Source organism: Hipposideros armiger, unplaced genomic scaffold, assembly GCF_001890085.2.
Source record: "Hipposideros armiger isolate ML-2016 unplaced genomic scaffold, ASM189008v1 scaffold_656, whole genome shotgun sequence".
Taxonomy (NCBI): Eukaryota; Metazoa; Chordata; class Mammalia; order Chiroptera; family Hipposideridae; genus Hipposideros; species Hipposideros armiger.
Window position 1 is genome coordinate 269,096 of NW_017732006.1, and position 27,493 is coordinate 296,588.

Consider the following 27,493-nt stretch of genomic DNA (forward strand, 5'->3'; position numbering starts at 1 on the left):
ACTGTCCTGAGCTACAGGGCCACTTAATCACCATGCCACTGGTTTACATTTGCTGCTCACTCAACTTGCAGACAAAGAACCATTTCCACTGTGGCAAAGCTGCATATGCACACATACAGAAAAGAACCCCCACAGGTAAATGTGTTAGACCAAAAACAATTGTAGAGCACTGGGAACATTTTCAAAAGATACATACGGTCTATCAGCTGGTTCATCAGGCGATCTGGAAATCAAGGGAAAGGGCAGAAAATGAGATCAAACCATAGTAAAGCGTTTTAGAGAAAGAAAAAAGAATCAATGCAGGGCATGCCCTAACGCTGTCAGTCCTAGGGACCCCACAATGTTGTCAACCTCTCAATGCCCCTACAGAGGCCACCCCAGCCTGCACGACACAGTCATTTTAGTAAGGAGGGAAGATACCAGGTTTCAGGCATTTAGAGCAGATATAAAACATGATGCTCTGAGTATCATCTCCACGAACTAAATCATTTCTCTCCCTGTATTTCTAAGAACTCTGTATAGTCACAAACCAAGGATGCTACTGTGAGCCTCAGAGAAAGCAGGAACAGTGCTAATAAGCCATCTGGTATTTCCCTGATGCTCACACTGATCTCTTCTTCCTTAAACCCCTTTAATACCCAGAATTCCCCACGTACAGGTCTCTTCTCTGCTCCCCACACTGTGTGCTTTAACATCTGACTTAGCATTGGAGAATAAGGTAACAAAGGTGCCTATCTGGTGCCTATCTTGCTCCTGCTGGGTTCTCCTTACCCTTCTGTGCACTTAAACTAAGTCACCAATAACAGTCATTGCTCGACTGATGGAATACTTTTGGTAGAGGGGCCCAGAGTGCTCCATCACTATTAGTGATTTCACCTAATTAACTCCTTAGGAAGGTGAACAGTAAACACGTAAGCAAGCAAAGTCAGAATGAAGCTGATTTCATCCGACTAATTGGGCTAATAATGATACCAAGATATTTTGACACTGCCCTTAGAACCACAAATGTGAGGCAACTATTTTATATGTGTCCTTTTCCCTAAAAATTTAAGTATTCTAAACAATGACCAATTTAGCATTCACAGAGCGAAAGAAAAACTCAAACCGCTCCCTTGCTATGAAGCAGTGATGAAGCTAGGGAGGTGAGACATGGGCAAGATTTTTTAAACCAACATTCCCTGTTGAATTTCTACTTCTGGTTGTCTGAAGGTTCTCCTGAGAATGACACAGCCCCCCTGGACTACAAGCCTACTGAAAATGCACTCTTTCTCTGCCTTCCAGGCCCATTGGGGGAGCAGACAGAGGAGAGAAGGCGATCTCAGAGGCAACATAACCTGAAAACTTTCTGGAAACCGGCTGCCTCTATTGCCAGTGATTTCCACAAGCCCGTGTCAACTACTTGGGATGGGTCTGTGCCTCGCTCCACATCTATTTTAAGTTTATGTTGCAGCCAGGCCTCACTGCCGTGGGACTAAGGTGGGTTACAACACAGGAAGACAGCCCAGGGACAGCAGAGCGGTGGGAGCAAAGTGACTTTTCCCGCAGAGCAGAGTGGTGGGGGCGGAAGAGATCGTCCTCCTGCAAGAAGATGATACCTTTAGAGTCATCAGGAATGACTATGGGGGGGCTGATGTCCGGAAGTTCCTCCTCTCCTGGCTGTAACCCCCTGGCTCGGAGATGGTTGATATCCAGAAGATCTGGCATGTCCACAGAAACATCTGCAAAATGAGAGAGGTCACACATTCACTGGATTCTCCAAAATCCCACATTCATCTCCTAAAACCAACACATCTAACTCTACATGCATGTGTCTAGGCAGACCTAAGGGGGTGGCTTTTCAGTTCCCTGGAGTAATCACAGGACCAGCAGACTTAGCAAGACTGATCTGGAGAACTGGGGGCAATTACAGAGGGTGGCAGGATTCTACAGTGAACAAGAGCAAATGGGAGAAGCCAGAGGTCGCAAACTGGCAGCCCACAGACCATCTGTAGCCCAGACACTCTCTGTTTGATGGTTTTAAAATGTTAGCAACAGATTCCAATTTTTAAATCAGAAGACTTACTTTAGAAGTCCAGATTTCCAGCTTATTTTGAAAAACAGAAGGCTACAGCATAGTCTCATACGTGTGCCCTCTGTGATGGTCTGTCACAGACCCCACTGTTTCCTATTGTCCCTGAGAACCTGGGCATCATATGTCTGCTATTCTGATTCTTAGGACAGAAAATGTTTTTCTAATCCCTGTCTTTATCCAAAGTGGAATACCCAAGAAAGGCCAAGAAAGCTAGCTACATGTTTCTTACACTCAGCCCTATCACAGGTAATTCACATTATCACCTGGTCCTTGTTAGGTATTTGAGTTTGCAACCCGTAGTCTGTGCCCTTTCTCACATCATGATGAGTAATGTGATTTAGCTAAAGTAATAAATAAAGAATGAAGTGTAAAGAAATCACTCGCATCTCAAATGTATTAGTCTTGGGGTACATTTTTTTTAACTTCTCAGTTCAGTTGTTACTGTGTTGACTTACTCAAATATAAATTTATCAGTCTAATATCCTATTGATATTTAGTATTGCATATATTCAGATATAGTAATAATAATTAATGGGTTCAAATGTCAGTGTAGGGTATGTCTCTTGGGCTAGTAAACAGAACCCGAAAATACTAACCCCAAAACCAGTCACGATGCCAGGTACAGAAATCCTATTTTAAAACAACCACTCAACGAAAAAGCTTAGTTTAAAAAAAAATTCAAACCTCAGGGGACAGCAAAAGCAAACACATCACCCACAACATCAATACAAATATTCCTCAACAGAAAAATTCAGGTTCATTAAAGAAAAGTTTGGGACTCTTTTAAATTCGGCAAGTCTATCACATCTCATCTGAATTTCTGTTCCTTTACAGGAATTCCAGGGGCAAAGAAAAACAAGAAAACAGTTTCCAAAGCAGTTCAAAGCCCTTGGAAGCAGCCAGTTTTCTCCCAGGTGCGCCTCAGGTCCATGGAGGAAAGGCTGAATGATGAGGCTTCTGCCATCTACCCTCCTCCCTGCACAAAATTATTCCGCCAAGAAGAGCAAAGATCTGCTCCAGAATCAGCCACAGCCCAGCATCATGTCACAGGGCAAACAAGTGCTGTGTAAACTGGTAGAGCCGGAGGCTTCTGGGAAATCACTCCAGCCGATTTTTCAATTGTTGTTTCCTATCCCCTTCAGATGAGCAGATGAGTGCTGAAGGAACCAGTGTAAAACTTGAGTACTTGTTTTTTTAAGTGCTCAAAAACATAAAAACATTAAAAGACTGGCACAAACAGTCTGAGGGGCTTGCTTGAGAAACCGCAGAGGGTAAAACTGTACATCCTTCTACGCCACTGAGGACAGGCTAATCAAACACCCTTGATATTAGATCACGATGGTGGGAAAAATGCTCTTATGCCCTGTCTGGAAAATTAACCCCTAACAATGGTCAAGGGCCTTTAAAAGTAGCAAGAAGAAAGCTCAGTTAAGCCAGTCACATCCCTTTTTTGACTGTGTAATGCAACTGACTATGCTTATTTTATTATTTATAAGATGTGTATGATTTGAGAGGATGTCATTGGTCACACCTGCCTGCTGTGAAGCAGAGGAGAGGTGCTAAGAGGAGAGTGTATGTTCAACTTGCACCTCCAACTGTGGTCTTGGACCAGCAGCACCAGCAGCACCTGGGAGCCTGTTAGAAATAAAGAATCCCAAGCCCCACCCCAGACCTGCGGAACAAGCCCCTGCATTTCACCAAGATCCCAAGTCATCTGTATGCGCGTTAATGTTTGGGAAGCAGCATTGTTTATTTGATAATGTGAGGGTCTTGTCTTCACTCTTACAATCCACTCACTCCAGACCCCATTATTAGAGGGGTGGGTTAGCATGTGGCAATTTTATCATCAGTGCTTGCCATATACTCTGATTCAAAAGAGAAAGGTAGGAATAATGGAAAAAGAATGAAAGGGAACTGTTGCTGGCAACCAACTACATGAGCTCTTTCACACGCCGTGATTTTTCAATAGCTAAATTTGATGTTTTAAGCAAAAGCATGCCAAAGATACCTACCAAATTTTTTGGGAACCCAGTCGAGACCAAAAGTGAACTTCTTTATCTGTACTACCAAGTACTCAGGGAATGAGGCAAAGCGAGATGTTCTGGGAAACACAAGGGGGATTATATCAATGAAACAAGGCAATAGGAATTATGAATACAATTCATGAAGCATCACAAGCTTTGTCTGAGGCATACCTGGCAGTTCCAGTGCTGGACTGAAGAGGAGGAACACGCAGACATAAGCAGACACACACTCACCTACTCCTCATCCATTCTGGCCTTTTCATAAGAAAAGGATGTTTAACATAGGAGAATACTGTCCCTTGATAATGATTTTGGGCCCATTGAAAAATTATTACTTTTACTTTGCTGTGGCATGTTATATTTCAGAAAAGCACTTTTCAACCATTAACGTTAGTTTTTTTCCCTAAAATCCTTGCTGGAATTTGTAGGTGTGTATGGGCAAACATGCATTATGTGTTTATATGTGGGGTTTGAAAAAGCTCTCCGAGCAATCCTCACATCTCTGCTCCCACCATGTTACAGCACAGAGTTGGCGTAAAGAGGGTTTTTATGGGACTTTGGTTGAGGTTGACTATTTGAAATGCCAGGGCTGCATTTAAATACCAGTTACCTAACACCTCATCACATGGATCCTAGCGGTATATATATATTATGGGTATCTAAAATATCTAAATCTGTGCCTTAAATTTTAAAATTAATACATATGGTCAATGTCTCGAGTTTCCCTGCAAACTTTCAGAAAGGTGAATTGCCTGGACTTGAGTCTGACAATTTTATGCACAGACTATTCAACTTGCACAACAAATTCATGCTCTGGTTCCAGCTCATTCTCTCCACGTGTACCATCTTGGTTATAACAACCATTCCTATTTGAGTGTCAATGTGGGTGTGGTGGGTATACATAAAGAAGAAAATTAGCTGTAGGCAGGTCTTACAGATACCTTTTAATATAAAAGATTATAGAACCCCGACGCACAAACTCCACTTTCCAAATCTCAGTCACTGCCTTCTACTTGAAACGCATCCTCCCAGAATCCAGAAAACAAATGCATTGCTGCCCCCTAGTGCAGAAGAGAAGTCCCAGTACAGGCACTGAGCTCTGTTCAGAGTAAAAATTTTGACAGGAATTTGGCTCTTGGAGATGTACTTAATTCACTCCAAATCTAGGTAAATCACTGACCCTCCCTGAGGTTCCATGTTCATATCTACAGAATGGATTTATTAATAATATCTACCACCCAGGGCTGTGCAATGTTCATGAAATGATGTGGAACTGCTCGGCACACTAGAATGTAGCATTATTATGTGGCCACGAAACAGCTAGAACCCATGAGGCCCTGCGCACTGATTCGGTCTGTCACTGACCTGTATTTTGCCCCAGGCAAGTCACTTACCCCTCCGCATCTGTCATGATGATGGCAGAAGGGTATAGGCAATAACATAACGGAGCTCATCAGAAAAACAGGAGCTTAACTCTTCTCAGGAACTGATCTATTATGATCCTGGCTCACTCTCCAGAACTTATATATTATCTCTGATTAAGTTTTCCTACCTCCTGAGAAGCAGTAATAAACATCATTCTTACTTAAATACAACCAAGTCCTCAATTTCACCAAACCCAGCAAACTCCATCTGATATTTTCAACTTAGTAAAAATGCCTCTTCTCTGACCTCTTCCTCTTACATTAAGCTTAAAATCTGGAAAATATATAACAGTGAAATCAACCAAAAGTCATCAGTAGATTAATGGCTTCCAAAATGGTGGCTCAGGAGCCCCGAGACTCTTGCAGTTGCTCTATGGTCAGTATCTAGGTGAGGTGTCAGCTGGCAGGTGATACTATGGGCTGGGAGGCAGTGGAGGGAACTCACAGCTGGAGCAGGGTGGGAGGAGAGGGGATAATTGAACACTTTCTTATGGCTAACTACCAATTCAAAAGTGCCAGAAAGCAGTTACGTTTAATATCTACTGTTAAGAATTAGAGAAAAAGACCCGCCTCGGGGAGTCTAGTCTAGACTCGTTGCCTACAACTAAATATTTGCAACATTGAAGAGAAAACCAGGTCTGCAAGCATCATTCCTCCACTACAGGTAAAGAAGGACATTGGGTGGTGACTTCCCTCGGGACAGAACATAAGCTGGAAAGTGGACATGCGAGAAGAATCCAGATCTCCCGACCACTACCCCAGGGGTGAGAGACTCCGTCTCTGCAGAAAACTAATGTTTCCCACCTCCATGTTAAAGGTGGGCCTTTTCTGAGTGATCAGAAGGCTCCTTCCTACAGCCCCGAGAGAATGTCACACCCTGTTCTTCTAAGGCTGAAACCCACTGTTCTAAAGAGCAGAAAAGGGGTGGCCAAGTGGACAGGCAAATGAAGAGCAGCCTGCAGCTCACGCAGATCCTGCGGGCTCTCTAGGCGGCCAGGTCCCTGGATCACTTCCACCTCCCACACAGAATCAGAATTAAAGGGCAAAGAGAAAAGGATAAATGAGGAATCTTCAGGGCCGGCCGAGTGGCGCGATGGTTAAGAACTGGCTTGGGACGCCAGAGGGCCCCGGTTCGGATCCCACATATGAGGGCCAGTGACACTGCCCTCTACAGCTAAGATGCTGAACAACAGCTCAACCTGGAGCTGGGCTGCCATAAGTCACCGGCGATGGCGTAGGCTGCAGCCCCTGTGGCAGTGGGTTGCCATGGGCTACCGTATGTAGCCAGCAGCCAGTGTGAGCGGCCAACAGCCGCAGTGAGCAGCCATCCAGAAGCCGGCGACTGATCTGCCTCACCCAGGAAGAGCGCAATAATGGTGCCAACTTGGGCCAGTGAAACAACGTCCTCCACAACTAAACTGAAGAACAAAACGACAACAACTTGTCTGTTCCCCTTCCCCCAATTCCCCAGCACTGTTCCCATCCCCCCAATTCCCCAATAAAAAAAAATCTTTAAAAAAAAAAGTGGAATCTTCAGTGTATTGTCAATACTTAACATAAAAAAAAAAATTCACATCAACATGTTGTACACCTTAAGCTTCCACAATGTTATATGTCAATTATATCTCAATAAAGCTGAGGGGGGACTAATTAAAGAAATTGTTTCTACCACTAATATAGTGTGGAGATTTCTAACTGCCCAAAGATGTCTCCAAGTTACAATGAAGTGAATCTCACATGTTTAACAGAACATGCCAACTCACCAACTGTCATCTGCAAGAACACGCACATACACATACACACACACATACATATACATACCCACAGCATACACACACAAACACACAAAACTGAGACGTTCTAGGATGAAAACTTACCCCAAAATGGACAACTGATAAATGAATAAACTACTATTAATCCTCATTGAGATATGAAGAATCTTTTTTAAAACACTATTTTAAGAAAATATGGCTTGTTTTGAGCCTTTGAAATAAATTCTTTCTGTTTTCCCATTGTTAACATATGAAATAGATCGTCTGAAATAAACAGAAATCCTGCATTATGGCTGTCACAGAGAATAAGTGATTAGGTTTTACTGCTACTTGAAGTTGAGATAAAAACAGCAGGAGCTCTTCCATCTTTCACTCCATTTTACACTGACTAGAGCTCAATCTTAGCCTAGAAGAAAAATGGCCAAAGAATATCTAAAAGTAGTGAAATCGCAAGAGTCAAACTTTCAAACCTCCCCTCATTTTATGCCACTATGAGTACTCTTTTTCCAGTTATATAAAGTGTTGGCAAGGAATTGACTGTATAAAATTAAGTAAGGTGACAAAGGAGAAAAGGAATCTTTTTATGTACCTAATAACAAGGCTGACAATGTGGAAACAGAACACCCCCTGCCTAAGTCCTGAGCAGCTCATTTGAACATACTCAGGAGCCCTTCTGTCCACTTTGAGAGGCCCTGAGACCCCCGGCCTCCAGGTAGAAGCACAGTCAACCACGTTCTAAGCCAAATCTTCATTAATATCACTCCTGCCGTGGTGGTGGGAGGTGGGGGTGGTTCTCGGCTACACCCTCTGGGCAAAAAAAAAAAACAATAAAAAACGAAATTCCTAATAGAGGATAAACCACAACCTAGCTTTTCAAAAAAAACAAAACAATGCAAAACAAAAATTATTCCCTCCCTTGTACAGAATATAGATTATAAGCCTGTTTTATTGTGTAGGTCTCACACAAGTGGGGTCTAAGACATCTAGGGTTGTGTGAATCATAATCCCATCTCGCCACACATGAACAAGCGTGAGCAGATGCACACAATACTCTGCCACCTCTTCCCCAGTTCCTGCCTCTCAAGGCCCCATCCTCACCCCACTTCCACCACACAAGAACACACACATGCACTCGTCCGTACACACACACACACACACCACACACAGACACAGACACACACACTTACTTCACGCCTGCAGACTTTGCCTGTAGCGCACTGCTCCAGAAATCATCAACGTTTTCTGGTTCAGAAAAGGCCTGAAGGCAGGCACTAAACGGTATCTTAGCACGAACCAGCTCGGGAAGGGGTCTTCGGTTGGCTTCTGCTTCCCTTCTTGTTAGTTCATAGGCGATCAGTTCATCTGGGTAAAAGACCAAATGAAAGACTTTGCAATCGGTCTTATCTCCTTGAAATGAAAAACATCTCCTTTGGACAATCTTCCCCAAAGGCCTGTGGGCTGGGACAGGGTTGCTTACTTGCTGCCCTTCACCGATCCAGAGGAGCCTACAGAAAAGATATTCTTGGGGTGTCTTTGGAGTGGCACTGACAGGCTGCATCAAGCCATTCATATTTCTTTTGCCTCTTCCCCTTTGAGACTGACGGGAGGGAACTGTGAACGCTGGCCCAGGTGTGAGTTCAGACCACATGTGTGATGTAACTGATGCATGAACCTGGTTTCTCATTTGTCCAGAGGTCAAGGCTGGTTTACCCACACATCGCCCTCCAATCAGTCTTCACACCAGGAGTTTCACACTGAAAGAGACCTGAGGGCTCACCTCTTCCTGGGCCCTTCATGATGGTTAGAGGCCATGGAGGGGGTAGGCCGAGGAGCAGGAGGAAGGTTAAGGACTGCAGTTATCCCCGGCACACAGCGTGTGATACTAACTGACTCTGATGAGAAAACTTCGGGTTGAGGTTACCCATACCTCAGATTTCAGAGCAACCCACCTAGAAGGCCTTTCTACACTAGCCTGCTCAAATGATAAAACACCAACGGGAAAAGAAGTGAGCACGCCGTGAACTTCCCACAAGTCAACAAATCTGCTCCTGGAAACTACCTGTAAGATTTTATATAGATTTTGAGTGGGTTTTTCTGGGAACTCCTTCTGTATTTAAAAAAAAAAAACTCGCTCCTGATTCAGTCTTTAGGCACATGTATTCACTTATGTGTTTTCTTAGACTACACTTTTAAAATTCATTCCCCCATCCACCATCAGTGTATGATGTACTTATACCTGGGATGCTAGCATTTGGTGTTCCCAATGATCAATATCTAGAGACTAAGTTATCAATCTCCTCTCTGAACAAAATAGTTCCCACTCACAAATTATAAACAGCGAGTTAGACAGGATCATAAAACTGAGCGGAACAGGTGAGTCAGTGTCCCCAAGGCTGGCAAGAGAAAGCAATTAAGCCTAACTCTAAACAGGAAACAAACCACAGGCGCTCACCCTCATTTCTACTTTGTACGAAGGGTAAGAATTTTAAAAACTGGTCAAAAGCAGCATGAGCTTATAGAAAATGGAAATCACTTCACTTTAAATTCATCATCATCACCACTTTCCAATTCGCACAATCAAGTGACTGCCACCACCACCCCCAAAAAAATAAAAGGGAAAAGGGCACCCAGGGGACTGTTGAACTTGACAGAAATGACCTGTTCACAGGAGAAAAGCAACCTAGCAAATATTTTGCCTTTTTCTGCTTCTAAAATGTTAATTCTAGGTAATATCATTTATCTGTTCTGCCTGGGAAGAGCCAGACTAGACCGACTGCAGGAACCTCCCCCTCAGACCCCAACCTGGTGGCAGCATCTCGGCCTTCTTCCTGCCTCCAAAGTCCAGAGACCCCTCTATGAGCCTCGAGCCTATCAAGAGCCCTGTCACACTTCATCTCCTGCAAGAGGCACTGGAAATACTCGGATGCCAAAGCTGGGTTTTGTTAAGAGACCTCTGCTTGAATGTCTCACATCAAAAAATGCAGTTCTGATCATTTCCCCAGACTTTATAGCACAACTAATGACTGATAATATTACAGAATTTTCCACATGTGCAATTACAAATATTTTCCCTAAAATTAAGCTGACTCCAAGCCAACTAGTTGGTCAAATTTATAGGCTCTAAAATAGGTTCCATCCATACCCCTTCCACAAAAATCTGTGAGGCATCTGATTGTTCTCAAAAGAAAATCACACGGGGACTGAAGAAAGGATGAAAAGAGACATGCAAACCAGACACCATCTGGGCTGGTTCTACTCCTAATAGAACTGTGCAGTGACTGAACCGTATGATCTCTGCTTCAAGGGTTTTCACATATGAAGAAGCACACTGCGAATGTCCCACTTTGGAGCCTGTACCTTTGTTGGTTGCTGCCTCCATGGCGACAGGTAACTGCATCAGGTAATCCACCCTCTCCGTGTAGCGGACTTTTCGGGTCTGACAGCACTGAATGCGTTCTTCCACCAAAAACCGAAAAACATCACTGGGGTTTTCTGAGCCAATGCGGTTCCTCTGAAGGTTGGATTACATCAGGTTCGTGAATTTATGAATATTAACCCATAAATAAAAATTAGAAAAATTACATCAAATATAACTCTGATGCAAAGACCTGGTGTTATAAAATATTCCCTCTGGGCATGCTATTTCACCAGAGTACTTTAAAAGCAAAACAACGGTATTTATCTAAACTCCTAGAATGGGGGATTGGTGCAATTAATATTATGCAGCCATTAGAAGCCATGGGAGAGGGACTGACCTAGATGGAATTAGAAGAAAGGGGATGAGGAGGTGAAACTAAAGAGAAAGGATTGCCCTGGAAAAATTAAAGCAATGGATAACATGATTATATTAATGCATTTGGATAAATTATTCACAACTAAAAAAGAAATCATGCTGCATTCAAGTATGTAATGACATGGCAAAATGTTCACAGCAGGTGAAGTGGAAAACATTGCTTAGAAACAGAACGTAGGGAATTAATAAATGCACCTGGAAAAGAACAGGTTGGTCAGACACCAAAATGTTAACACTGGTTGTTTGTAGGGGCTGCTATTAGGGATGATTTTTATCTTCTCCTTTGTGCCTTTCTGTATTTTCCACAAAGAACACATTTGTAATCAGGGAAAAAAAAGTAGTTTTTTAAGAGGGGGGAAAAAGCCTTTAATTATGAATTCTCGGCAACTTTTAAAAACCAGAGCATTTAATGTGATTCAGCTCTGCTGTGAGCAGTGCGACCATCTCAGAGTGGTGGCAGGCAGACACCAAATACCACATGGGGCTCTCAAGAAGCTTTGCCACCAAAAGAAAAACAGAAAGAAAGAAAAGTACAGTGACTGAAGGAACTGACAAGCACTCCCATAACACACACAAGTTAAAAGGAGGGCAGGGCGACACGAGTGCCTAGAAAACAGGCCACGAGGATTGATGACACCAGGTGAGCTGAGCAGAGAAGCCTCAAAGAGGCAGCCACGTCTGATCACGTTTGGACAGTGAGAGATTTAGGGAAGGGGTGGGGGCATTGTGGTCATGCCAGCGTGAACTGCACGTGGGGGCTGGGCACACTCCTTACAGCCCTCCTGAGTATTTTTGAAGACTGACTGACTCACCTCTACTAGATTCACCAAGTGTAAGAAAAACTCCTGGGCATCCTGCTGTCTATTGGAGGAGAACTCCGGATGACTTTTGCTTACAAAGGCCTTAAACATGCGTGGAGAGATCCCATTCTGTTGAGGCTAAAATATAAAAATAAAATCAACTCACCATACTTTCACACACATTAACAGCACTGAGTGGCAAGCAGGGTGAGGACTACCATCAGCCCTGATTTTCAGATGAGAGAATGGAAGCCCACAGAAGGTAAATAATAATGCCGGCATGCGTTGGAGGTTTCGTATGTACCAGACCCTGCACTCTGAACCTGATGTCAGAACAGGATGGGACTTTTCCTGTTGACTCAACGCCAAAGACTTGAAACTAAAAATCCACTTTCTAAAGAGAGACACTAGGCCCATCCTCACAGGACTTGCTATGCAGTGGCCACGCTGGTCCATTACGGCCTATGTCAGGGCAGGCTAGAGATGCACTAGGGAGGCGACGTCCTCTGAAGAAAGCTAACGGAGAGGCAAGCTCCACAGCACCTCCCTTCCCTCCCCATGAGAGAGTATGAGAAAACCCCTGGTAAATACTGGGGGACTCGCAAATAAAGGACATGGCACTGCGTGCCCCCGGTCCCCACTGCAGGCCGCTCCCGAGCCTGCCTTGGGTGCTTTCTGGGGGCAGAGCACAGGGCATTCCTGGGCGTGTGCCCCTCGCCTGGAGACCTGGAAGGAGGCGGGCTGCAGCTGCTAGGATGGCAGAGTGGGAAGAGTGGGTGGGGCATCTTTGGCAGGACAAGGACACATGAACTTTCCCCAGGGGCTAAAAGCATAGCTCAGAAGGCAGCCAGGCCCCTCCAGAAAGGACACTGCATAGGATGATGGGAGGTCAGCCAGCCAGGGAGTCTCGGGGCAGGGGCCAGGGTGGGGGGTTACCGGGTCATCAGGAAGGGTCCTCGTGGAGGTCCCTGAGGAAACCAGTGGGTGGAAGGGCATCTCTGAAAAACCCACTACTGTGCCCCCACCAAAAGGCCGGCCATGACAGAAGACACATGGCAGCCAAGAGGGAGCCACACACACTAGCTCAGTGAGAGGCTCCGCGGCGTCTCTAATCTCCCCATCCCTTGATCTTGACTCTGGAGGGGACAGAGAGGGTGGAAGGAGGCAAAGAGGTGAAGTAAGGGCAAAAAGATTACAGAGGGTGCCGATGCTGGCCCCGCTGCATTGCTGCTGGTTTCCAAGACTCCTGAGCTTGGTAGGGGGAGAAGCTTAAAACTGGCATTAAGGTGAACTTCCTAACGCTGGTAACATGCATGAAAACACAGGAAATCTGAGCGATCGGCCTAAGATGCTCTAAAGCGGCAGAGTGGGGAGCGTCCACATGGCCTCTGAGGACGGGGTGGGCTCACGACAACGCTGTTTCCTGAGTCCCCTCCAAGTTCAGCCCACCTAATAAGGTGCCAAATGTCACCGCATTTAATATTCACAAAAACCCTACGAAGAAGGTACCAACCCTGTCCCCATTTTATAGCTAGGGAAACTGTGACTGGCAGAGAAGCGCCAGATAGGTCTTCCGAGACCAGATTATCACGCAGCTAACAAAGAGCAGAGCCAGAACGAACTCCAGGTTGATTCAGCCCAGGCTCTCTGCAGCAAAAACACAGTGGCAGCTGTAGCACACAGTAGGTTTCAGTGAGACAAACCTCACCTTGCCAATCAAGCAAAAGGAGTAACTCGTGCTATCTGCAAATGTGTGGCTGCTGTTCCACCCGCTTTTTCACAAAACCTCAGCATGCTCAGCTTCCAAGCCATGTTCCCTTTCTCTGAAGTCCAGAGAACTCGCTCTCTGGGCCATCGCTGGCACAGAGCACAAAATAGCCACTACTTCCTTTCACTTTCAGCCTGCTTCTGGCCCATCTCCTTGGCCTGCTTGCAATCTGGACAGCGGAGGCCATGTCTCCTGGACATTCAGGTCAACGCCTAGGGTCTGGAGACCAGAACAGGTGTGCACAATCATGCAGTCAGGTGCAACAGGTGATGGAAAAACTCCCAAAGCCACCTCCCCGCAGCCAAGGGGCGGCTCTACATATAAAATCTCTCCAATGCACATGTTCTAAGCAGTGTTTCTAATAAAACTCAGGTGAATTTTCCTGTCATGCTGAAAACATATCTGATCTAGTCCTCCAGTACTGACTGACCACCTACTTCCTGCAGAGCACTACTAGGGATTCTGCCCTCTGAGAGCTGACAGACAATGGGGGAGATGAGTGACCACACAGAGACCTATAACAAATGTAAAAGAACACTGCAGAGGATCTGAAACAGAGCTAGCAGCTCTTAGAGGAGAAGTCCCCAAGGTGGCAGCATTCGGGCATCTGAGGACTTGGAGCTTGTACATAAATGCCCAGCTAACACACACATACTTGGCTTCAGGTGTGCTTCCAGGGCTAGGTAGGTAAAGACCAATTCATACCTGATAGCTAATTTTACTACCTGTATATACACCTCCTAAAAATTGTAATTTTCTTCACTCACAATGCTAATGTATATCTACATAGTATCAGCCAACACAAGCATGCAAAAACAATCCTTATCTTTGTGCATAATGGCCAACATTCATTCATTCATTCAACAGAAATTTACTGAGTGCTATAATACGTCAGACACCATTCTGGGTACTGGGAAGAATACTTGCTAGGTTCAGGCATAGTTCTGAGCACTTTATATGTGAATCTTGCTTAACTCACCCAATCTTATGAGGTGATTAATATTATTTTCTCCACTAGACAGATTAGGAGACTGAGGCAAAGAGATGGTAAGTAACTGGCCCAGGATCGCACAGCTAGAAAAGTCTCTCTCTCTCTCTCTCTCTCTCTCTCTCTCTCTCTCTCTCTCTCTCTCTCTCTCTCTCTTTTTCTTTATCTCTCTCTCTCTCTCTTTCCCTCCCTCTCTCCTGTCCTAATACTGCTTCTTGCACACATGTGCCTAGTTCTCATCTCTGATGACCCTGAATCCATCTGACCAGTTGCCAGAAAAAGAGAAAGTATGTCTTGGACTCTGGGTAAGCCCTCTTCAAACCCACACACCTCTGGGGCCAACACTACAGGCCAGTCCAGCAACTACTTCCTCGCTCTCAGCAGTGTAGAGGCCCCACTTGGAATGAATCTTTCGCATCATGCGTTCCTGTGTGGCACTCACGTGAGCACGCACTCACAGCCTGCTCCTGATCCTGTTACTCCTTACAAGTTATGCTTTGAGCTTAATGTGGCTGCCAGGCCCCACCAAAACAGCTACTTGGAAAAGTTTAGCAAGTTAGTAAATTCTGAAAGGCTGCCTGCTGGTCTGTGCCACAAAGGGGTAGTACAACTGGGAGGAGGAGTTTCAGTAGAGACCCTGGTGAAAAGCCCAGAAAACCCCAGACACTCAGAATGACCTGTGTCCCAGCCCCATTCATTCCTCTCCCATGCCTCTTCTCTTTCTGTGCCTATTCACTTCTTGTCCCTCGACTGACCTTCCTTAATCCTTCATTCAACAATCAAGCTATAGCTTGAGGGTTGTCCATCATCAAGAAATTATTTGAAAAAAAAAAAGCTTCCTAACCAGTGAGATGGTACCTCTCCCTCTCCACATCACATTGCAGACCAGCTCCCGGCTTTCACAGCTGGGTTTGAGCGTTTTAGCTCAAACTCGGCTGCTCCACACCTACTCCCCTGATCAACAGTCATCCCAGTCTGCCCGCAACCATGCCCCACATCAGTGCTATCTGATTTCAGACGGGAGGTCTCACAAATTCCCATGCTCAACTATTACTGTGTCCACTTCAAATCTTGTATATTAGAAAGTCGGGCTGTAAAAACATTGAGCCTGAATCTAATCAAGTTTCCAGATATAATTTCCACTTTATAAGAAACACAAGCTAAACAATACCTCAAGCAAGCAGTCTTTACAGCCATCCTGGGGCAAAAGATCACCCAAGTGTCCCCTGTGGGCCTATCACTACACAAGGTGAGAGGGAGACACGAAAATTGACCGAGAGTCAGACCTGCCTTCAGACACACTCTCACTGTGAGCTGGTCCTCAGGCACTGAAAGCAATGGCTAATCCTGGCAACTAATTTTGTAAGAGGGAGCCCCAGAAAGCCTCCAAAATAGCACCACCTAAGGAACCTGTTGTATTTATAGGATACTGTACTTACTTTCTCCATCAGCAATTGCAAGACAGATGAGCTAAACTTAGAGCTAGGTCTATGGTGTTAAAAATCTTTCCCAAACGCTTACACAGGGCTTTCTGTTGAACACTGCGCCAAGAGGGCAGCCAGACGAGCCACTTATATTCCCCCGAGCCTAATGCTTTAATTAATAAGCAAGCAGCATGACTGAGGCTTTGTATCACACTAGAGCAACATTTGTAAAGATATTTACATTTCTAAGACCACAGAAATTTTAAAAAAAGAGCCATCTCAGCCTGTTCCCAATACGCAAGCATATACTGTCTATTGATTTCAACTTTTTTTTTTTAAAGATTTTTATTGGGGAATTGGGGGGATGGGAACAGTGCTGGGGAATTGGGGGAAGGGGAACAGACAAGTTGCTGTCTTTTTGTTCTTCAGTCTAGTTGTGGAGGACGTTGCTTCACTGGCCCAAGTTGGCACCATCATTGTGCTCTGCCCGGGCGAGGCAGATCAGTCGCCGGCTTCTGGATGGCCGCTCACAGCGGCTGCTGGCCGCTCACGCTGGCTGCTGGCTACACACGGTAGCCCATGGCAACCCACTGCCAAAGGGGCTGTATTCTACAATGTCGCCGGCAACTCACGGCAGCCCAGCTCCAGATCGAGCTGTTGTTCAGCATCTTAGCTGTAGAGGGCAGTGTCACTGGCCCTCATATGTGGGATCCGAACCGGGGCCCTCTGGCATCCTAAGCCAGTTCTTAACCACCGCGCCACTCGGCCGGCCCTGATTTCAACTTTTAAAGTTAAACCTTGGACCAGCTGTTCCTAACCCAGGTTCAAACCTAATATCTCCCAAGCTAAAGGAACAAAGAGGTTCCCTAAACTGTTTTTCATATTTCAAAAGGTGAGTTACAAATGTTACATTTCTAGGAAATATAAATGGAAGTTAGTGAAAACAAAGTTCTTAGTTTGGGGCTAAAATTACATCACCTCCCAGTATAACACTGGTTACCTCATGCTGATCAAAAACTGAGACTAGCAACTATGTATCAAGGATTATTTACATGGAAAATCAAATGAATTGTCGTTAAGAAACACAGTTTGTTGGGAATACAGAATTGTTTAAAACATGTTATCTTCAGAAGGATAAATAAATTATAGGATATTCAGCATTAAAATGTGTGAAAGTACTGTCTTAGAATGCATAAAAATCAGGATTATATTTGTTGAAGAAGAAAAGTGTCCTTTCATAGTGAGAAGATTTTATCTACTACAGGCACAACTGAATTTTCAAAATCAATTCAAAAATGTATGAAGAAATGGCAGTACCCCAAATAAACACTGCAAACCTTTTTATAGGTGAAATATGTGTTAAGCATGCATATATACAAACTAGATTTCATCTTGGTCTGTAGCAGACCCCTTTAACACCAGGAGGTATATAACAGAAATCACCCAAGATATAAGACAGAGGTGAGAAACCAAAGTTACTGAGCCAGCTGGTAATTCTGCACACTCTAAGCATCCCCTTTTGTCATCCTCTCACCACCACCAAGTCCTGCAACAACTGTTAGGGAACAGGATAGAGTAGTGGTCAAACACACAGGCTCAGGGGCAGACTGCCTGGTGGAAAGCCCAGCTCTCCACTCACTAGCTCTGCAACTGTAGGCAACGTTTCTGAGCATCCGTTTCTGCATCAGTGAACATACAGGAAGGTCCTTGGCCTTTCATCAGTACTACAGAATGTTGGTATTCGTATCACGGCAGTGGTGGCCCTGTAAAAAGGCAGTCCAGCCCATGTGCCCACTCCCCTCCACCACACAGTCCTCTCTTAATCCATCCTTTTCCCTGATTCAGCATATCTTCTTTCCTCTCTTGGGGCATTCTAGGCTCATGTATAAGTCACCAATGCCAGAGGCCTAGGACAAGATCCAAGGGCTCCTGATACCTGAGAGAAGAAAGATTCTCACAAATTGGTTTCTCTGAAACCAATTGCCAGTGACAATCCTGATGCCCCATAACGTAAATCCCTCCACTGTCAAGGGGAGTGGAGAGTTTACTATGAATTACTTGTCTATTCAAGTCACAGCTTGAAACTGATGCCTTCAGGACCACAAAGAAAATCACCTGGTCAATTCAAGCTCATTTTGAACGTTATAGGGACCATATTGATCATGGCACCTCAGAGCAGGGAAAGGATTTTACAAATCTTCTAAATCAAGGGTCGCACACCCAAATACCCAGGCTTCCAGCCAGGTGAGGAGTCACAAAAGGACTGGAGCCAGCTGGGACTGCATGTCGTGTGAAGGGAGGGCTGCTACTCAGCTCCAGCCAACTGCGTTCCGCCTGGAATTGCCAGAGGTTCTGAGTTTTTAAAAGAAGTTGGAAATGCAGATGTTTATGTGTGGGCCAAGCAAAACTCACCTGCAGGACAGATATGGCCCAAATGCTGCCAGGTTACACAGCTTGAACTAGACAGAACAGGGGTTCCCACCTGCAAGCCTCAGGCCCCTGGAGATCACAGAGCTACTGCACCAAACGCTCACTAAAATGACTTGTGACATTAACAAAACTAAATCTTACTTCCGAACATTGCTAAGTTGATGAGTTTTCATGTCACATTTTCTCAAATGAAGAGATTCCAAAAGCACAACAGATTTTATTTATATTAGAGGGGCATACCTTCACGCTTGCAATATTCACAAGCACCACCTAGATCAATTCTGCCATTTGACTGCGGAGATGAAAAGGTTACATGACTTGCCCATGGCCCCACAGGTCCCAGGAGAGGAAACCAGGCTCCCGGGGCCCAAGCCAGTTTCCTTCTCCTCCACCAGGGAGGGTGGGCGCTGTTCCAAGGGTGGCCTAAGTAGAGACTGCCTGGGCAAATGTGATGAAACACAAAATTTTAAACCAAGATTTTTCACATCACCTCTTCAAAGGTTCCCAGGAACTCGGAGGTAGAAGCAGCCTGGGTAACCTTACCGCCCTGCCCTACACCCAAACCATCTCCTCAACTGCACCCCAGGTGAGGGTCTTCCTGTCTCAGATGGATAAGGAAACTCATTATCTTGCAAGGCCGGATAACAGTGCAACTGGGGAACGTGTCCTCCTGCCACACCACACTCTGACCTCCTGGCCTGGCCATTCAGGATGTCTGTACACTGCTCCACCCTTCTCACAACCTTCTTCCTTGTCCCCACCCCCAAACACTGCCTCTGTATGTTCCCTTCATAAACTACCTTCTCCCGTTTGCTCCATGTCCCCAACTATCTGGCTTTATTATAAAAAAAAGAGTTTATTCGCTTTGGATTCTTGCTCTCAGTCTACAGGCACATGTTAAGGATGACTGACGCGAGATGGGAGCACAGAGGTCAAACACTGGAGAAGCAGAATTGGAAGAGGGTGCCCACTAAGCCACGACAGGTAGCTCTGGAGGCAGAGCAGGTGTCTGGCAAGTGGGGCACGCATTCCATTCAGGACATCTGCAGCCACATGAGCTAGGGCCGCCACACACAGCTAGGCGGTGCCCTGCAGAATGCCAAGAGCGCCACTCAAACAGACGAGGATGTGAGTAGCACCCTGCTGAGGCGTGAAACAGAGCAGCCCAGGGAGGGGTCAGTGGCCTATCCCTCAAGCACATGGAAAAGCAAGTCTGGCTATTAGGAGATGAAGCATATCATTCAATTACTCTATCAATTAATAGTGACTAAATGGCTAAATGCGTGTCTCATACTTCGAGTGTGCTAACAAACCCCCTGGCAGCTTACCAAAAATGAGGACTGCCCAGCCCTCCCCAGAAATTCCAAATCCTCAGCTTTAGGGGAGGGGTGGGGGGGTGTCTATGAATGTGAGTGCTGTTTTTATAACACTCAGCCTCTTGAGAAACCCTAGCCAACAAAGGTGAGGCTTAAAAGAAGAAAGACACTCTAAGGCCAAGATGGTGTTACCAAGGGGAAAAATGTTTATGTTTTTATACAGTTTATTCCTTCCATCTCAGCTCTATTTTATGAAGACTATTGTTTATGAAGACTATTGTTTCTGAAGACCATTAATGATGGCAATGACATAAATTCCATGAAGCAACTGCCACTAGAAACCCCACCCCTGGTTGCTCCTTACCACAATTTTGAAGAGCATGCATGCAGACACCCTCCACTCAGACATGAAACAGCCGTTCTGGCAGCTTGCTAAATTTATGGCCACCATTTGCCAAATCACAGGAAATCCACATTCTAGCTGGTAAAGGTCCCTCCTCCCTGCAAAGCAACATGGCAATCACTAGATCACTAGGACACATACCTTATGTTCCTCCTTCATCACCTGTTCAATGAGTTCCGATTTCACTGGAGGCTTTGAATACTGGCCTGAGAGAAGTCCATGTCCTAACTTAGTCCTGGACAGGAGGGAGAAGCAAAAACAAAACGGTCACTGTCGTTTCCGCTTGGAGGTATTAAAATTACCTATGAATCTCAATAAGTACAGCTACTTTTTAGGTGAACCACTTTATCTCAGTTACTCACAAATAACTTATTTATTTGCTTCTCCTTGATACTGATTCTTTTTCAACTTTTCCTCAGTACTTTAGAGATAATTTTATTAATTTCTTCATTCGTATAAAAGTAACATATGCTCATTTTAGAAGACTTTTAAAAATACAGAAAATAAAGGAGAAAAAAGAATTGCCTTTAATTCTGCAACCTAGAGAGAACCACTATGAACACTTTATTGGAGACGTTTCTAAAAAAACTGAGCACTTACATCTGTGTGTTGAAATCTTGTGTTGGATCTAAAGGAGAGTAGTCAAATATTCTTGGAAGATTTCCTACATACCTAGAATATAAGAACAGTCAAAACACAGGAGCTGAGAGAAGAACAGAACCAAAATAAGCCATCATCCTAGCTACGAACTTCCCACCTTTCTGTCAAAATTAAATCAACTGCCCGAAGCAAAGTTCTTCCTGAGCTCCTACCTCGACAGCCATTTTCCTGGACCTCCCTGAAATGCTTCTATCAGTGGGTCTCAACCCTGGGTGTGAGTTAAAATCCCCTAAAAGAGTTTCTTTAAAAAAAAAACACAAAAGCCAGAGCCACCCCCAGATGTCCTGATTTCACTGCCTGAGGCTGAGGCCTGGGATTTGGAATCCTTTATAAGTTCCAAGTGACTCTAACACAACCATATGAGCAAGTGATTCGTTTTGTTTCCCCATTTGAGAGATGAGAAATCAGGGTGCAAATTCATTAGGTAGATTCCAAAGTCACCCAGGGAGAGAGTGACGAAGCCCAGAGTGGACCCAGGCCGCCTGGCTACAAAGCTGTGCTCTGAACCACCCTGTCGGCCGTACCTGCCCTGTCCATGGTCCCTTGAGCAGTCCACAACTCGTCCTCCTGACCAGCTTATCCTGACGGCAGTGCTGACTTTAACCACCTACCTCCAATCCCAATGTATAATCATTCCTTTCACATCTCAAGGTCATTTCCTATTCCACACCCTCTGCTTTGTGTTATCCCCGCCCCCCCCCCTCCCGTTTCAGGCTTTGACTCGCTGAGCCTGACAGCTCCAGGAAGGAGAATCGAGAAGCACATCCCTTTCTCTGGCCCTTCATATGCCCTGCTCTGCCTGCTTCTCTGACTTCATTCCCACCGCTCTCCCCCAGACTAACGCCCCAGCCCCCTGCCTTTCCTGCTGTCCCAGGGCACACCAAGCTCGCTCCTGCTTCAAGGTCAAGCCATTTTCTGCCTCTTTCCTGGGATGTTCTCTCCACAGACCCTTGCTCCTGCTTAGGTCTGATTAAATGTCACCTCCCCCGCTTCCTGATTCCCTATCACCTGACCCTGGCTGATAGTCTTCTTGACATGCATTACTATTTGCAATTATATAATTTATTTATGTTCTTGTTTCTTGACTGTCTCGCTAGAGATTACATACTAGAATATAATCTCCACGAAGGCAGAGGCTTCACTTGTCTAAATCGTTGCATCGCCAGCACCAGAACAGTATCTGACATGTAAAAGACACTCAATAAACATGTTGACTGAATACATTCATCATGTGTAATCACATAACTCATTTCCATAATTGACTACCTATAACCCAATAGAAAAAAAACCTTACTACAATAAAGCCCTAGCAGAGAACCATGACACATTAGTAGTTAGTTAGCAATGACCTCTAATTAGAAACCTCAACTACTGGCACATGCTATCTACAAACTCAGAATTTGTATCCTAGAGTATGTACCTATATCAAAATTAACAGAGCACACTTCTCTGGGACAGTCCCACTCAAATGGTTTTTGGAGTGTCACTAGGGCAACAATTCCATCTAGAAATTTTCAACAGGTCAAGAGCCAAATAATAGATTAGCCGAGCTTTGGAACCAAACTATTGAGAGCCAGAGGCTGCACTGGCACATTCCAAGGAATATACAACATGATGAACTCATTAACTCTCTTACAATCCAGTCTTTATCATACCTCAAAACCTGACAAGACAAAAAAACACCTCACTGAGAAGACGAACATTAGTGAAAAGGCTTGTTTTCAGGCAAGATTGGTGGAGAAGAATAAAGGTAAACAGGGTAAATCTTTCATGTCCAAAAAGTCCATTTTGCTAGTAATTTACATTCCTAATCACTGAGGAATATCATCCATTACAACAAAATTAAACAAAAATGCAGAAATAATGCTAGATAATTTTTAAAATACATATTATACCTTCAGTTTGTAATCTAGTGATTCTTAAAGAAAAAAAAATGTGTATTCGCTATCTGAGAATCCATCTTAGTTGTCATTCAATGCATACACCAGTTTATTTAGATTTGATCCTCATCAGAATTATTTTGAAATGTAATCTGGATCCAAGTGGCAGACAGGGTATCAGGAGTCAGGCTGAAGTTCCCAAATTACACTGTGGTTGTACATAAGTCATCTAATCTCTCCGTGAGTCACTCTTTCTACTTACAAAACGGAGGCACTGCCCCTGGACGAAACCCCACTGAGTTAGTCCCACTGGGGAAAAAGAGCTTGAACAGCAAGTATTTCAATCCATGGATATTTGGTAAAAGAACAAAAAGATGTGGGGGGGAGTATAAATAATAAGTTGCTCATGTTCTAATATCTACAGTGAATGTTCAGAACACAGAATATAAAATATTAGATAATATAAAATTCTAAAAGCCTTGAAACAAGACTGAAGTGAGAGATTAGAATCTTAAACCCAAAGCACAGACATGAATTACATTTTTCACGGAAGAAAATAGTCAGAAAGGTAATTGTACATAAAACTTTGGAGTATAGAAAGAATTTTCAAAAACTATAGATTGTAAAGCACTAAAAATGTTATTGAGCTGTGAACCACAAGAACACAAGTTTCTTCCATTCTAGTTTAAGAGAAATAATAATTATACAACACCTACCATAAGGGCGTTCCTTCAATATTTGAAAAAAAAAATCTTGGAGCATGAGACATATAAGATGATTCTACATTGACAATACAAGTATGAGGTATAGGTAAGAATTAATAAAAATAATACGATGCATGAGGCATACCTTTGAAACGGTTTTCCCATCTGAGCTTCAAATTTGCTCTTCCTTCTGCCCAACACCCTCTGCAGGTCCCCACCCCACCCACACATCAGTCAAGATGGGTGCCCCCGTGTGCGACCTTTCTTCAAAGAGGTCCTCCTGACCACCTCCTTCCCTTTTCCTTCATTGAACTTACCCTGTTTATAACCAAGCAGCTGTTCTTACGATTACTTACTTAATGTCTGTTTCCCCAAGTGGGGCCAGGCACCATGTCCCTTTGTTTACCACGGAACCCTCAACCCCCAGCACACTGCTGAGCAGCGCAGAACCCACTCTTTACTGACTGGATGAAAAATGACAACCAGTCACGGAAAACGGACCATAAATTTCCAAAGCCAGAAAACAGTAAGAGGTCAGTCTTCAAACGCCAAGAGAGACAAAGAAAAGGCTATCTGAAATACTTTTTATTAACCACTATTAAAGCCATTAGCATTTCAAGTCCACTGGGCAAAATACTGCCCTGTGCTATGCCTAGTGTGCTGTCTGCCCATCTGTCTGTCTTAGCACACGTGTGCCCTCTTCCATACTTGAACCAAGGTAGAAACCTACCCACTCTGGAAAACACAAGAGACTCTTTCCTAAACTCGTAGCTGCTCACGAGTACACGGCCACAGGTCCAGGCTGTGTGTTTCCCTGTCCTAGCACAGCCTAAGGAAGAAAATGGCCACAGACGCGGCTACTCTAACCCTCGGCGTGGCAGGAGGGAGATGGCCTGTACGTGCCCTAAATCGGTGCCTCCAAAATTATCTGCAGCTTTTTTGTTTATTTCAACTCATACAGATGATACATTTAAATAATAGAATAAAAATAAATTATTAGAAAAATAAAATGCCATTTATAAAACAAGTCAATGTCCAATTGCTACAAAAATTTCTAAGTGCTCACTCTTGATTTCCATATTATGTCACTGCAGAGCCGTATCCAGCAGTGTGAGGACTGGCACCCGTCTGTGAACCACATTTTGAGGGGCAAAAAAAGGAAAAGCCTACATCCTCTAAGAAACTGCACTCACCAGGAGGACAACATTGACCGAACAGATCATTGACTCTCTCCTAGCACATCTATAGAAAGGGGTTTGACAGCCTGGCTGTTGCAGATTAACGATTAATATTTTCTTGGCATAGAGGGTCTAAAAGTGGAAGCCATCATTACTATAAGAAATCCCGGGGGGGGAGGTTTTTCAGTTCACAAAGCTATCCTCATCTCTCCTGATCCCCATAACACTTGACAAGGGTGCTCACCCAGCTTTAGGGCAAGAAGTCACACCATGCATGATGTGGCGAAATGTCCTGCAGCTGATGAAGATGGGCTTCCCCAGCACAGACGGACTGGGCTGGACCTGGAGGGGACGGAGGGCAGTGCTGTGCGCCCAGGTCTGCATCTCTGCATCGGGGAAACTTACGCTCTCTGGAATTCCGGGATGCTGAAGATGGCCTGCATGACGGAGCTGAGATAGCAGCTGTTGCCCAGGTTCTTCAGGCCCGTGTACCCTGGGCCATACATGGGCTTCAGCTTCGTCCCCGTCTCCTGGATCACTTCCCACTCGCTGACTCGTGGCTTGATGTCATTGTCCCGGAGCCCGTTCTCTGTCTGGGGCAAAGTCATTGAAGAAAAACAACTTTAGCTGTGATTATCATTCAATGATCATGTCCCATGAATTATTTCTAACAGCAGTTGATGTTTCTGCTTCTTTCCACCCCCAACGAAACAGAGGAATAAACAACCTAATAAAAAAGAGATGGAGATGGTGATGGTTGCACAGCAATGTATATGTACTTCATGCCACAGAATTGTACACTTAAAAATGGTTAAAATGGGGGCCGGCTGGAATGGCTTGTTGGTTGAGTTCGCTTGGGAGCTTGAGCTCTGAGCAGCAGGGCCGCCGGTTTGGATCCCACATGGGCCAGTGATGCTGCGCCCTCTACAGCTAAGATGGTGAACAACAGCTTGACCTGGAGCTGGGCTACCATGAGTCACCAGCAACGATGTGGGCTGCAGTGGACTGCCATAAGCTACTGTGAGTGGCCGGCAGCCAGTGTGAGTGGCTGGCAACAAGTGACCAATCTGCCTCACCCAGGAAGAGCACAATGATAATACCAACATGGGCCAGTGAAGCGATGTCCTCCACAACTAGACTGAAGAACCAAAGGACAGCAACTTGTCTGTTCCCCTTCCCCGGTTCCCCAATAAAATTAAATTAAATTAAAAAATGGTTAAAATGGTAAACTTTATGTTACATCTTTTTCCGCAATAAAAAAAAAACATTTAAAAGATTTAAAAATAAAAGAGAGACTAAGAAGAAGGAGATAGGAAGAAGAAGAAAGACAAATTGGAATAAAAAAATTTTTAAAAAGAAGCAAGTATGTTGAATAATTTCAAGAGAAGATAAAACACAACACAGCACACAAAAAGACAAGGCAGTTTGAGAGGAAAGTGGAATAAAACCCTGGGACTTGGGGGTGCCTCAAAATAGGAGGAAAGCTTAAAGAAGAGCAGAGAAAGTAAATTAACAAGTGACATGAGTGAGAAAGAGGAGACAGAAAGAAAGAGAGCCTGAGGAGAGGGACATGGCCTGGAATGGGAGGAAAAAGCTAAAACAAAATATGCACATTTAAAAAGCACCTCACAGGGACAAATTTACATAGTCATCATAGCAGTTTAAAAACACAATATTAAATGAAGCAAAGCTTTTCCATCAACAATAATATGTTGGCTTAGTCCTTCCAGCCCCCAGGAGCTCTGCTTCCCTTCCTGAAATTAATTAAAGTGATGTTGGTCACAGATAATTTTAAAGGTCATCTTCCTGTACCTTCTCCCTTTAGTGAAACAAAGAGTGATTCATACAACTCTCCATCAGAGGAGATAAAAATTTTAGAAGTAAACTCCAACTAAAACAAAATAGTACTTGACGAGGTGCCATTTTTATTATAACATTAAAAAATCCAAGCTGGTAAGCAAAAGAAAACATCACTTAATTACATTCAAGAAGTAAATGAAACATTAAAACCTAAAACCTATAAAATAAAAATTCATGTTAGAGGAAGTATATATTAAATAAACCAAACAGTTCCCCCGCTCCCAACAAGGTGGAAATAGAAACCAAAGTTGACGTTCTTACCCCATGCATATGAAGCATGTCAATTCCAAAATGTGCTAGGTGCTTGGCCAAATGAGGATCCAAAACAGGTTCCTCTTCTTGAAAAGAATAAACATCTAGAAGATGAAGAGAAAATAAGCACTGAGATCTGTAACCAAGTCATTCGGTATTCAACATGTATTTATTGAGCTCCTACTATGCACCAGGCTTGGGATATATCAGTGAACAAAACAAAAATCTCTTGTGAGTTACATTCAACTGGGAAAAGACAGATGATAAATAATAAATGTAATCAATAAGTAATTTTTGTAAAAGTACCCATATATCAATTCTTTTGACATTTCAGGAAGCAATTTTAAAAAATGGTTTGCTGGGGCCAGCCGAGTGGCTCATTGGTTAAGAGCTGGCTTAGGAGCGCAAGCTCTGAGCAGCAGGGCCACCGGTTCAGATCCCACATGGGCCAGTGACACTGCACCCTCTACAGCTAAGATGGTGAACAACAGTTTGACCTGGAGCTGGGCTGCCGTGAGTTGCTGGCGATGGCGTAGGCTGCAGCCCCTGCTGCAGTGGGTTGCCATAAGCTACCGTGAGTGACCAGCAGCCAGCGAGAGTGGCTGGCAGCTGATGTGAGCTGCCATGAGTGGCCGTCCAGGGCCAGCGATCGATCTGCCTCACCCGGGAAGAGCGCAATGATAATACCAACATGGGCCAGTGAAGCGACGTCCTCCACAACTAGACTGAAGAACAAAAGGACAGCA

General features: G+C 44.4%; 1 protein-coding gene across 2 annotated transcripts in view; it reads right to left on the reverse strand.

The window, feature by feature from the left end:
* The window catches only part of USP13 (ubiquitin specific peptidase 13), a 107,686-nt gene that overhangs the window by 27,005 nt on the left and 53,188 nt on the right, over positions 1 to 27,493 (reverse strand). For both annotated transcript variants that reach the window (XM_019626087.1, XM_019626088.1), the window contains exons 7-16: positions 26,757 to 26,851; positions 25,041 to 25,228; positions 20,814 to 20,885; positions 20,355 to 20,448; positions 11,897 to 12,022; positions 10,649 to 10,802; positions 8,479 to 8,653; positions 4,084 to 4,172; positions 1,596 to 1,718; positions 197 to 223 (exon numbers count right to left, since the gene is read on the reverse strand). In XM_019626087.1, the coding sequence (XP_019481632.1) occupies positions 197 to 223; positions 1,596 to 1,718; positions 4,084 to 4,172; positions 8,479 to 8,653; positions 10,649 to 10,802; positions 11,897 to 12,022; positions 20,355 to 20,448; positions 20,814 to 20,885; positions 25,041 to 25,228; positions 26,757 to 26,851 (1,143 nt within the window). The remainder of the gene's footprint in view (positions 1 to 196; positions 224 to 1,595; positions 1,719 to 4,083; positions 4,173 to 8,478; positions 8,654 to 10,648; positions 10,803 to 11,896; positions 12,023 to 20,354; positions 20,449 to 20,813; positions 20,886 to 25,040; positions 25,229 to 26,756; positions 26,852 to 27,493) is intronic.